Below are 12820 nucleotides of genomic sequence, written 5' to 3' on the forward strand. Positions count from 1 at the left end.
ACAGGTGTAGATGGAGGGCACAGGTGTAGATAGTGGGCACAGGTGTAGATGGAGGGCACAGGTGTAGATGGAGGGCACAGGTGTAGATGGAGGGCACAGGTGTAGATGGAGGGCACAGGTGTAGATGGTGAGCTCAGGTGTAGATGGTGGGAACAGGTGTAGGTGGTGGGCACAGGTGTAGATGGTGGCACAGGTGTAGTTGGTGAGCTCAGGTGTAGATGGTGGGCTCAGGTAGAGACTGAGTCCTTGGCTGAGAAAAGTGCTAGAGAGCTGGAGCCATGGCTAAGTAGACTGAAGGTATCGCCAGGAGACTCCAGGCTGTGGAGCCTTCCCTGACTTCTGGAAACACAACTCCTCCAGCGCTTTCCCAGTGGCATCCATGTCCTATTCCAGGCAAACAGTCTCTTCTTTAGCGGCTTTCTCCAAAGGAAAGGCTGGCATATACCAGTACCCAGGAGCTTCTCTTGCCCTTGAAGGAGACACAGGAAATGGGTCCCATTATCCAAGGACACCAGCACCCACCCCATCCTACACATGCCCCTACCACATAGGCATGCTGCAAGAGCTCTGTGTGGAAGAGCTGAGGGAGAATGGAATGGAATTTCTCTCTGGCCATGGCAGCCTCGGTAGCCCCTCTATCTGAGAGGCTAACTCTGAGCTCTGGTTACTTTATGAGCTGGTTGGTTGCATCCTAGCCCAGAAATCAGCATAGATTCAGCAGCGGCATCAATGCTGCCCCCAAGAGGGAAATCCAGGGATGGGTGGTTCCTTTGCAGGAACCAGGGTTCTGCCGGGTCCCACACCCCAGGGCTCAGGACTCTGAGGGCCTGCCTGCTCCATGCTGCCACTCCATGTAGGGTTCTCTGTACTCTTCTTGTGACGTGCTTCAGGGTAGACTCACAGCATGCACTCGGGAATGTGAGGGCTTCCAGTCATCTCAGGCTCATTGACAACCAAGCAGCAGAACCCTGGGCCAGGGAGGCCATCCTGTCTGCCAGCCGTGCTGCCTGCCAACTCAAGACCACCCTAACGGGGCCGACACGGCACTGAGGAGCTGGCAGTCTGCCTGGAAGTGCTTAGGTGGTCCTCCAAGAGTGGCCTTGGGAACTGGCTGGCTTCACACTGGATGCACTCCAACAGTAGACTCGCCAAAGGACCGCTCTTCAGAGACCTTCCGTTTCCCAGATGGTCACAGGCCCGGCTCGCAGGCATGGTAGAGCCTAGCTCCACTAGTGCTGTGGCCTCAAGGTTGAGCGGACCCCATGTGCCTATGAAGTGAGCTCAGACACAGGCTGTGACTCTTCACCCCCCACCCCCCCACCCCTGCCAGCCTGAGCTTCCTGCTTCGTCCTACACTCTCCCCGCCGAGGGGGGGCGTTGGCTCTGGAATTAAAAACCAAAGTCTGTGCACACCTCATGGAGGAAGAGGACAGGGCTACAGGAGGACCTGCCCAACACTGAGCCCCACGCCTCAGGAGGCTCTGGAGAGGTGCCAGCCGTCAGACTCTTGCTTTGGCAGAAGGAAGCCTGACCAATGGCTCTTGCACACTGACCCAAGAGTGCCAGTGGGACAAGAGCAGGCCAAGCCGAGGGACTTTCTCCAGGCCACACTCCCCACTCCCATCAACCCCGAGCTGCGCCCCTGCTGGAAGCTAGCTGGACACTGTTGAGCACAATGTCACCTTCCTTAGAGGCAGGGGGAGGTAGGACATTCCAAATGGAGCAAAGGTGCCTCATGTGGCCAGCCTGGATATCCCTGGACTGCAGTGGGTGGGGGGTGGGGGGTGGGGGGTGGGGGTTGGCTGGATGTGTGGTCTACCTGCAGAGGAAGGTAGAGAGGGCCACCCTTTACCTTTTGGCTAGGACAGTGTAGGTTGAGCCAGCACCTGGTGGGGATCCCCACCACACCATACCCCCAAATGTATCAGGAATCATAGACGGTCTATTAATAAAATCAAACCAGAGGCCAGTTATTGGGGTGAATGCTGGAAGATCAGAGAAGCAGAATAAGCCACAGCTACCTCACCTGGCCAGTTCCTCAGCTGATCCTGTTTCCTCAGATTGGAAGCTTCTCAGTCTTCATCCAGAATGAATCTCAGCTGAACTGTGCTGTTCCAAAGCCTGAAAGCTTAACCAGCCAAATGCTTCTAGTTCCTGGTCCTCACGCCTTATATACCTTTCTGCTATCTGTCATCACTCCCTGGGATTAAAGGCTCATTTCTTGGGATTAAAAGCGTGTGTCACCATGCCTGGCTGTTTCCAGTGTAGCCTTGAACTCACAGAGATCCAAAGGGATTTCTGCCTCTGGAATGCTAGGATTAGAGGTGTGTGCTACCACTGCCTATCTTCTATGTTTAATATTGTGGCTGTCCTGTTCTCTGACCCCAGATAAGTTTATTAGCATGTACAATATTTTGGGGAACACAATACCACCACACCCCAAAGAGAGATACTTTGGACTGCTAGGTGCTCTGAGCTCAGGGCTTTGAAAGGGCATGGCTAGAGGAGGGCCACAGTTGATTGGAATCACACTATTAAGCCAGCACAGGACAATACTAGCACCTGCCAAGTGCCATCTCAGGCTGGGGGTGGGGTAGATGGGAGAGCAGAGGGGCAGAAAAAGAGGTGTTGAAGGGGGGGGGGTGTCAGAAAAGTCAGCCAGCATCTGTAGATTGCCCCTAGAATCATGCCACCACTTTGTAGCTGGGGGATAATACCCCCAGCTTGATAGGATCTTGTTTGCTCACTCTGTACCTCAGTTTCCACATCTGTGTTTGAAGATGTGCACAGTGATGCGGAGTACCCATCAGGGCTCTACCTGAGAAAACAAAGCCCCTGTGTGCAATGTCAGAGTTGATCTGAGCTGGTCTCATTTGTTGGATGGACCAGAAGACTGAAATCATCTGGCAAGAGCTTAGTCTTTCAGGACATCATGTGGTTTGCTTTTAGGGTGTTTGAATTGGTTGAATGAAGCTTTCCCAGGTGATCAAGGTTCAGTTGACTGTGGTGCTGGTCATACATATACATACACATACACATACACACACATACATACACATACACATACATATACACATTCGCAGCTAGGAGGTTTAAAACCCTGGGTTAACATCCCTAGTAACATCCATCATCACCCACCCATACTCTTAAACATACCCCTCATGGCACCACCCAGATTAGTGTTTGGTTGAATCACTCTGTCCTCCCTGCTCTGAAGGCTGGTCAGGTTGAGCCTAGCTCTCCAGGGCTGTGGTGCGATGTCCTCTAAGACAGCCTCACTTATATAGAAGGCTCTGTGGAGCTACTGATTGATCCATCAGAATGTGTGATTGTGGAGAGATGGAATGTTGCAGACTGAAGCCAACATTCCCTCTGTTCCCTTAGCTATCTTTTTATCATTCATGTCTGCATCTGACTAACACTTGGGCTGTTAGTAAAGCATCTGGAATGCATTGAGACCACTGGTTTCTACCAACACGAAAGCCGAGGACACATCAGAGAGTGTCCGAGCTGCAGTCGAGTTTCCGCTGCTTTACTGCAGCCTGACTGCTGGAAACGTTTTCCCGTGTTCCCGTTGTAGTGAGGAGGCTCTTTGGTCGATACAGGGGTGCCCATTCAGGCCAGACCTGTCTGCAGGAGGGGACTGTGTGCACACTTCAGAGGAGGCTGCAGGATTTTCCCTTCTGGGTAGGGCTTGCCTGGGCTTTTCCCTGTGGAAGCCAATATTGGGGGAATAATTTGGAATCTGATTTCAGACCAGGATCTGGACATGTTCATGGCCTGCTTTGGCCTCTTTTCTGAAGGATTATCATTTCTGTGTGAGATGCATATACATTTTATACTTTGAACACACAATGGCTTTCCTGGCCTGTGGAGTGGAGTCCACAGACTTGATGAAAAGATTAATCAAGAGCAGAGGAAGGGGGCTTCAGTTAAGTGCAGGATAACAGACTCATTCAGAGCTGGCTTGAGCTGATTTCTGAATGAGGTACTCCCATACCTTATTCAATTACTCAGTGATGGATGTGACTCTCAACCCAGGGCATGCGGACAGTGTGTGACCTGGAGGAGGAGAGGCAGTCTCTTAACTCTAGAACTAGCTTGGAAAAATCATGTGTACTCCATCATATAGTGAAATGGCCCATGGCTTTCCATCAGCTGGTCAAATCATTAAGAATTTTTGGTTTGTAGATGCTGTTCAGTTACAGTTTGTGTGCACACATGCATGTGTGTGCATGTGTGTGTGCACATGTATGCATGCATGTGTATATGTGTGTTGAGGAGACGAGGATCTCAAGTGTCCTACTCTGTTTTCCTCTATGCCGACTGTCAAGCAAGCCCCAGCAATCCTCTTGTCTCTGGGGACCCCTGTCCCTGCCCCCCAACTCTGACGTTCTAGGCACCTAACGATGCCAGGCATTTATGTGGGTCCTGGGAACCCAAATTCAGGCCCTCATGCTTATCTAGCAAGTGCTCTTCCCCACTAACCCATCTCCCCAAACCTTCTATTAGTCCTAACAAGGCTGTGTGCCCTTCCACACAGCGGAGAGTCTTGCCGGGTGGGTCCTACTGCAGGCAAGTGTGGTGTTTGTGAAGTCTCCCTCCTTCACTCTCTTGAACAGCTTTGCAAGCGTGTCCTAAACAGGTTTTCGCTCCTCTGGCTGCTGCTTTCACCTGGAAGACATGGAGGACCCTGAGGCTGTGTTGTTGGGAAGAGCGAGGGCGGTGGCCATACATACCAAGGGAATTCCCTTGGTAACTGGGACAGCCTCCTGGATCACGCCTCTAGAGTGCTGTGCCTTTAAGATCCTCTGGGGGCGGGTTGTCAGCCACCCGCCCTCATTCGCTGACTGCCCAAGCGCGGGTGGCTGGAACACTGAATTTGGGGAAGAACCTGCAGGGTGATCGAGTCGCCTGCGCTTGTGGACACCGGCCATGCTCGACACACACTGAGCGGACGTTGCCCGGGCGCAAGTCGCATTAGCCATGGGCAACTTCCAGCTGGAAGACTTCGCGGCGGGCTGGATCGGAGGTGAGTGTGCTTTCAGGACAGCGCCCCCCCTTCACCCCCGCACTACAGGGCAAGCTGCGCCAGCTTGTTTGCACCTGGTGTTCTCAGTGCGCTTTGCATTGCCTGGTTTGCTTGGCGTGAGTGACGCCTGCAGTACCCCGCGTCCCTAACCCAGTCCGCTTGGCTGGTCCTGATGTCCCTCCTAGCTTCTGAAGCCAAGCTCTTCAGATTCACAGTGATTTCCTCAAGCTTCTGATTTGCCTCAATGTCAGGTCCCAAGGAACTTGGATCCCATAATGATTAAACCGCTGGTCGGGGCAGACAACCAATGGAGCCACCCCAGTGTGTGCACACCCTTCAGTGACCCAGAGCGCACCTGGGTATGGGAACATTTCTCCAAGAAATTTGTGCTTAGGTTGGCGCTTGGCTTGGCTCCTGAACCCCGGTCTCAGGGTGGCCAAGAACCTGGACTTTAAGATCAGGTTGTTCTCAAGGGCGTTGCCCCTGGAGGGAGCGGATCCATGGGGCAGGGAGTGGAGCATTACTGGTGCTTTTGCCTGAGACAGCTGAGAGGAATCCCTCTGATCCACCACTGTCACCTATCAGCTCTCACCTTCTTCAATGTCCTTCTCGACAGCTCTTCTGGACTCTTTGGTCCCTGTGCTTAGGGGTCACCACATGCACCATCATTTTACTGTCGCAAAGCAAAACATGACTGGAATAGTTAACAAAACAGTCTTAGAGTAAAGCCCAAGACCACCCGCTGCTGCTAGCTGTGTGCTGAGGTCCCTGTCAAGTGCCACTAGTTGTCTTCCTGAATGACACTGTGCAACAAAATCTCACCACAGTGTCCCCCACGTTTTTCTGAAGCCCTACAGACTTTCCAAGCTCTAGAAACTACTGCCCTAGTACCTCGATTTTTATTTTGCATCCCTGCTTTCAGGTATGTGGGCTGAGTGTGAGCAGGGCTCTGAGCTGCTGCTCCAGACCTGAGGATGACTGCCCCACCCTGGGGGGAGACAGTGGCACCTGGGCTGAGCTGGACCAGCAGGTCCAGGCTTTCTTTGGCTGCTGTTCAACTCCCTGCTGCCCAGTTCAGGGGAGAGTGGAGGGTGAAGAAGACAGGAGGTTCTAGACCAAGCAACAAGCGTCCCTGTTGCCTGGCTTGTTAGACTCCTCTGCTGGGGGAGATGTTGCCTTTTTCACCAATGGGGTGGAGGAATTTGTCCTGGAAAAACAGCCCTGTGTGAATGTCAGTTGCTAGGGACCGCAAAGGCTTCTTCATCTAGGTGACTTTGAGACTTTGTGTAGCCAGATGTCCTGTTCTCTCTCTCTCTTCCCCCTCCCTCCCTTCTTCCCTTCTCCTTCCCTCCCTCCCTCCCTTTCCTCCCTGCCTCCTCCTTATCCATTCAGTTATCACTCCTAACCTCCTCCCCTCCTCCCAGCCTTGGAACCTAACCTGTTTTCTGGGTTCTTTTTGTCTTTGCCTATTCTCCACAATTCATTTAAATAAAGTCACACAGCATGTCTGCCTTTGTGTCTGGCTTCTCTTGCCTAGCATACTATGTTTTTAAGGTTCACCCACATTGCAGCAGGGTTCAGTACTCCATTCCTACCTGTTTTGTGACTTTACCTGGGTAGATATGAATTGTTCACCCCCCCCCCCCCCAGAGCATCAAGGTCTAACTTAACCAGTCAGGAAGTTTACTGGAGTTCCTTCCAGGAGTACACACAAGGGGTTAGTTAGAGGAGCCTGGGAGACTCACTGAAGAACCACCCCAGCATGGCCAACAGCTCCTAAAAGCTGCTGTACACCTGGTCTCAGCTTAACTAGACAGAGTCTCCTCTCTCCAGCAGCCCTTACTGCCTATATAACTTTGGGAAGAGGACCCTGTCAATCTTACTAGTTTCAGGAAGTTCTGAGACTTGTGAGTTTTACTTCCTGAGTCTTAAGGATCCTTCTTCCAGGATGGGATGTTTCCATTCGGAGGAAATGGCTACACAGTACTAGCTATCCATTGTTCTCGACCACATTCATTCATTATATGCCACTTGATGGCCATTGGTTGTGTTCCCACTCTTTGTCCTGTGATAAACGCTGTGGTGATCATGGTATGCTTGTTCTTATTTGAGTTCTTGCTTTGAATTCTTAGGTATAGATCCAGGGTTGGAGTGCTGAGTCATGTAGTAATTCTGTGTTTAACTTTTTTGAGGAATAACCAGTTTTCTGCAGTGATGGCACTGTTTCACATTGCCATCTACAATGTACAAGAGTTCTCAGGGCTGGAGGGGGAGAGAGAGAGCTCACAAGAGTCCGCACTGTTCTTCCAGCCCACTTCCAAGCATCTGTTTACTCAGAACCATCCATCTATATGTGCGATTTCAGGGAATCCGACATCCTCTTCTAGCCTCTACAGGCACCATATGCATGTAGTGCACATACAGACACAAGTCCCAATTTCTTGTGCAGGCCATGATGGGGCACGCCCTGAACCCTAGCCCTTGGGAGACAGAGACAGAGGCAGGTGGATTTCTGTGGGTTTGAGGCCAGCCTGGTCTACAGAGTGAGATCCAGGACAGCCAGGGCTACACAGAGAAACCCTGTCTCAAAAAACAAAGAAACAAAAGTCCAATTTCTTTCTATCTTTGTCAGCACTTTTTATCTGTTTTTCTTTTTTAAAATTGCAGCCATCTTAGTGGATGTGAAGTTTCATTATTATTTTGATTTACATTTCCCTAGTGACCAATGATGTTGAGCATATATATACCATTGACATACCAAGACATACCATTGGCATGTCTTCCTCAGATGTTAATTATAGCCACCTAAACAATGTTTTAAGAGTTCTCTGTGTGTTCTGGAATTGAGACCCTAACAGAGAGGTGATTTGGAAACAATGTCTCAGTTTTCGCTGTCTGTCTGTCTTCACTTTCATAGAGTATCTATTGTGATGTCTAGTTCACCTATTTTATTAGTCTTCTTCCTTTGCTGTTTGTGCCTTCTTTAGTGTAACTACGAATGTTACAAATGTTACAAAACCCGGGCTGTAAAGTATTTTCCACATATTTGTATCTTTATAGTTTTAACCCTTTGGTCTGTTTTGGATAACTTTTTGTATGTGGTGTGAGGCAGGATCTAAATCCATTCTTCAGCACATGGATATCCAGTTGTACCTGAGCTGTAATTCTAATTTTGGGGTACTTTAAAGAATGAGGCCCAGGTTTGAGTCTACTGTCCGTCTTCCTCAGTAACTGGGCCAGGCCTGTGCGCTGGAAGACCCCCGGTGACTCATGACTGCCATGCCTCAGTCTCTGACCTCCTCTAGGGGACGGCAGGGACAACCCAGGAGTCCAGAGTTTGGGTGACCAGTATTGTTCTTCGACCTACAGGTGCAGCCAGTGTCATTGTTGGCTACCCTCTGGACACAGTCAAGGTACAGTCGCTGTGTTTTCATGACCTCTTGGGAAGGTACCTGGAGTGGGTCTGCCCCTGGGACCATGCCTCCCTCTGATCCCCAGGGACTCTCCAGCCAAGGGCAGGTCTTCTGTCCTGGGGGATGTGACGCCAGGAGGCTTGCTTTATTTTCATCACTGTCTCCTGTCTGCCTGCAGGATCTTCTGTGTTGGTGAGGAAGGAGCTAGGACTGATGACTGTCCTCCTCCAGGTACCTGGGGACTGATGACTGTCCTCCTCCAGGTACCTGGGGACAGATGATTGTCCTCCTCCAGGTACCTGGGGACAGATGATTGTCCTCCAAGTCCTGGGGACAGATGATTGTCCTCCTCTAAGTCCCTGGGGACAGATGACTGTCCTTCACCAAGTCCCTGGGGACAGATGACTGTCCTCCTCCAAGTCCTGGGGACAGATGACTGTCCTTCACCAAGTCCTGGGGACAGATGACTGTCTTCATCCAAGTCCTGGGGACAGATGACTGTCCTCCTCCAAGTCCTGGGGACAGATGACTGTCCTCCTCCAAGTCCTGGGGACAGATGACTGTCCTTCACCAAGTCCTGGGGACAGATGACTGTCCTTCACCAAGTCCTGGGGATAGATGACTGTCCTCCTCCAAGTCCTGGGGACAGATGACTGTCCTTCACCAAGTCCTGGGGACAGATGACTGTCTTCATCCAAGTCCTGGGGACAGATGACTGTCCTTCACCAAGTCCTGGGGACAGATGACTGTCCTCCTCCAAGTCCTGGGGACAGATGACTGTCCTTCACCAAGTCCCTGGAGACAGATGACTGTCCTTCACCAAGTCCTGGGGACAGATGACTGTCCTCCTCCAAGTCCCTGGGGACAGATGACTGTCCTCCTCCAAGTCCCTGGGGAGCTGAACAATCAGAAAAGGTTTCAGATGTGAGCTGGGGTCTGAGCTTGTGGGACTGGGTTTCCAGTCACTGGAAATTCATGCCAGGCACAGGGAGCTCCATGGGAAGGAGTGCTGAGGTGGGCACCATGCTTGGCAAAGGCCAGCAAGACAGTTTTGGTGTTGCACTGAATCTGCGTTACAACTGCGGACTCAATGTAGGCAGGTCAGCACTCAGTCCTGAGGGCGCGTGGCTGTCAGGCTGGGGCTTTGGACCTGGGTTGGAATAATTTGAAAAGGCACATAGGGCATGAGGACCCTGCAGCCAGCAGAGCCCTCCTGACATTCACAGGTACCCCTGAAGGGGTAGGGGAGCTTGTCTCAGGTCATATCATGAAAAACAGGAATGAAGGAGTGAGATGCCACAAAAGGACAGCCTGAGTCCCAGTCATCCCACACATGACCCATGCATGGCGAGTGGGACCCAGCCATGGCCACCAATAGAGCTCCAATGCTTCCTAAGACTGCCTGGTCTGCACACAGAGGAAGCTCTGAGGCCTGACTCAAATGTCTACAATTTCTTTTCTTTCTGTCTTCCTCTGCATGTGCCAATGGCCCCTCCTAGGTCAGGGCCAGGCTTATTCTGTGCCTGCTGTATACCTCTCCAGGGTGGGGCTCAGCTATTGTTCTTTTGTCTGGAGGGCACTGACTACTCCTGCCTCCCAACTTGCTCAGACTCACCAAATTCCTTCCCAGTCTACCCCACCACAGGTCCCTCTGATAATCAACGCCAGTGGGATCAGTTGGTAGGCACAACTCAAACTAGAAATCCTGGCTGTGGAGCGGCACAGCATGGGTCTAAACCCGGATTCGGGCAGCTCCTGCTTGCACAGCCTGTGATGCAGGCTTCAGTTACTCTGCCTCGCAGGGTGACTGTGAGAAAGTCGTTCCTGATACCCACTAGGCATGCTCAGCTGGCAGCTGTCGCTTTAATATCATCAGTGTAAATTAATCTTCTCCCCAGTTACTGCAACTTTAACCAAATCCAGAGGATGTGTTTAAAGGTTCGCAATCTAAGCAGTATACATTCATTTCTCTTTGGGATGATGTGGAAGCACTTCCGAAGTCCTTCTCCCAAGTGGCTTCCCCAGTGGACTGGCCATGGATGTGCTCACCAAATGTGTTCCTCTGTGTCACAGCAAGGGACATGCCACTGTTTCTCTAGTTCACTGGATAAAAGTGAACTCATAACACATTATTGTTGAATAGGATGTGACACACTGACCTATAAAAAGATGGCTGGGGTATTAGTTTCTTGGATTGCTGTAGTAAATTACCACACATTGGCTGCCGTAAGATAATAGAAATTGGTGCTGTAGAGATGGCTCAGTGGTTAAATGTCTGCTCTTCTAAAGGACGTGGGTTCAATCCCGAGTACCCACATGAGGTGGTTCACAACCATCTGTTCAGGGGCATTTGGTGCGCTCTTCTGGCCTCCACAGTAACTGCTCACACATGGTGCGCAGATATACATGTAGGCAAAACACTCATACACAAAAGTAAAAATAAATAAATCTTTTTTAAAAATCCAGAAATTGATTCTCTTGCAGTCAGGAAGCAGAAAGCAAAATCAAGCTGTTTGACCCATCTGGAGACCTCAAGGGGACTGTGCCCCATGCTCCGTCCTGGCTTATGCTGTTGCTCAGTCCTGATCATGGTTTCACCTCTCTAACACCTCTGCCTCTGCCTTCGCATGGCCTGTGTCTTGTCAAAGATGTGTCTCTTTTCTAAGGACATGAACCACTGGATTCATGCCATTAGGAAAGTGAATCTCCTTGTCCCCTGCATAGGCAAGCCTTCCCCCACCCCAGCACACACACTGGAAAAGCCTGGCCTTGTCCTCTTCCCATCCTGTTCTGCATCTGGAAAAACCCTTCTTGTGAGAAGATCCAGGTGGTGTCCAGCCAGAAACCCTCTTGCTGAAGCCCCAGTGTGGCGGCGTGCTCCTGTGGCTCGCCCTGGATTTACCAGGACACATATCCTTGTGTTCTCGTTTGCCCTGGAGCATTCTCCTCCTTCTGGCTGGCATTTTCTCTAGAGTTTCTGCCAAATGAAAAGGCTCAGGCAAGCCCCAAATAGGAGTCCAGGCAGGGCCGGTGAGATGGCTCAGTCAGCAAAGCACCGGCCTTGTAAGCACAAGGACCTGGGTTCAATCTCCAGAATCCATGTGAAAATGCTGGGCACAGTGGCACACACTTCATGGTGGCACACACTTGGAACCCCAGCACTGAGAGGCAGAGACAGAATCCTTGAAGCTCACTGGCTACCCAGGCTAATCTAGTTGGTGAGGTCTGGGACAGTGAGAGATCCCATCTCAAAAGGAGTGGATGATGTCCCTGAGGATGATACCCAAGGCTGTCCTCTGGCCTTCACACACATGTGTGCATGTGTACCCCCATGTATCTGTGTACCCACAAACACAGTCAGAAGAGTCCAGTCTTAGCCACACCCTTGCCCTCTGTGGTGGTTTGGAGGAGAATGGCCCAGTAGGCTCATGTGTGAACACTTGGTTCTCCCTTAGAAATGTCTGAGAAGGATGAAGAAGCGTGGCCCCGTTGGAGGAAGTGTGCCACTGGAGCAAGCTGTGAGGTTTCAAAAGCCCCCAATTCCAGTTAGACTCTCTCCTCATTCTGTGGGTCATGTGGGCTCTCAGCTGCTGCTCCAGCACCAGGCCTGCCTGCCTGCCACTGTGCTCTCTGCCCTGATGGACCTGTAAGCCCCCAAATTAAATGTCTTCTTTTTAAGTGGCCTTGGTCTTCACTGTCTTGTCCCAGTGATAGAAAGCGAACACACCCTCTCTTGGTGCTGAACTTTCCTCACTTCATCAGTAATGGGCAGATAATCCCTTCCTGGTGAATCTGTCATGAGGATTGTCCACGGAGTGCTACAGTCAGAGCAGGGACAATTCATTCCTGCCCGGACAACAGCGGGGGTAGAAGAGGTAAACCAGGGGCCCAAGACTCATCCATGGAGCACCCTGACCATCAGGCCCTGGGCTGGCAGCCTCAGGGAAAGGCTTCTTCCCCTGCAGTGAGGAACTGGGATGGCTGATATCCAGAGCTGTATGACAGTGACAATATGCTTGGGCTGCTTCAGGCAATGGTGGAAACTAAAGCCAACAGTGTACTTCATCTGTAAGGTGTGGCACTTTCAGGATGCAGCTTGATAAGGGCTTCCGGGTGCCGATGTGCATTCGGTCTGCAGCTGGTGTAACCAGGGCCAGGAGCTTTGGCTCGGCTGCCAGCCTCAGCACTCTGCCAAGGGCTCAACGTGTCTAGTGGAGGCTCTGGGATCCAGGCTTTGCTCTAGAGTTAAGTCCACGTGGGCTTGAGTGCTTTAACTGTTCAACCTTGGGGGGAACTTGTTCCTCCATTGTCTCTACCACCCTGTGGCAGAGCTGGGGCCAGGGAGAGATAGTTTGGGACCTTATGCCAGCTTTAA

At 51.3% G+C, this 12820-nt stretch overlaps 1 protein-coding gene across 9 annotated transcripts in view; it reads left to right on the forward strand.

The window, feature by feature from the left end:
- Positions 1-4846: 4846 nt before the first annotated feature.
- Slc25a48 (solute carrier family 25 member 48) overlaps positions 4847-12820 on the forward strand; it is a 46557-nt gene continuing 38583 nt past the window's right edge. For 5 of the 9 annotated variants that reach the window (XR_006072686.2, XR_006072685.2, XM_042278556.2 and 2 more), the window contains exons 1-2: positions 4852-5032; positions 8402-8445. Coding sequence is in view for 4 of the 9 variants with exons in the window: in XM_042278556.2 (XP_042134490.1) it covers positions 4987-5032; positions 8402-8445 (90 nt within the window). In the remaining 5 variants the exon portion in view is untranslated. Of the gene's footprint in view, positions 5033-8401; positions 8446-12820 lie in introns of all 9 variants that reach the window. The other 4 variants (XR_013051671.1, XM_042278553.2, XM_076573431.1 and 1 more) reach the window with 4 other exon arrangements.

Source organism: Peromyscus maniculatus, chromosome 5 (assembly GCF_049852395.1).
Source record: "Peromyscus maniculatus bairdii isolate BWxNUB_F1_BW_parent chromosome 5, HU_Pman_BW_mat_3.1, whole genome shotgun sequence".
NCBI classification, from domain to species: Eukaryota; Metazoa; Chordata; class Mammalia; order Rodentia; family Cricetidae; genus Peromyscus; species Peromyscus maniculatus.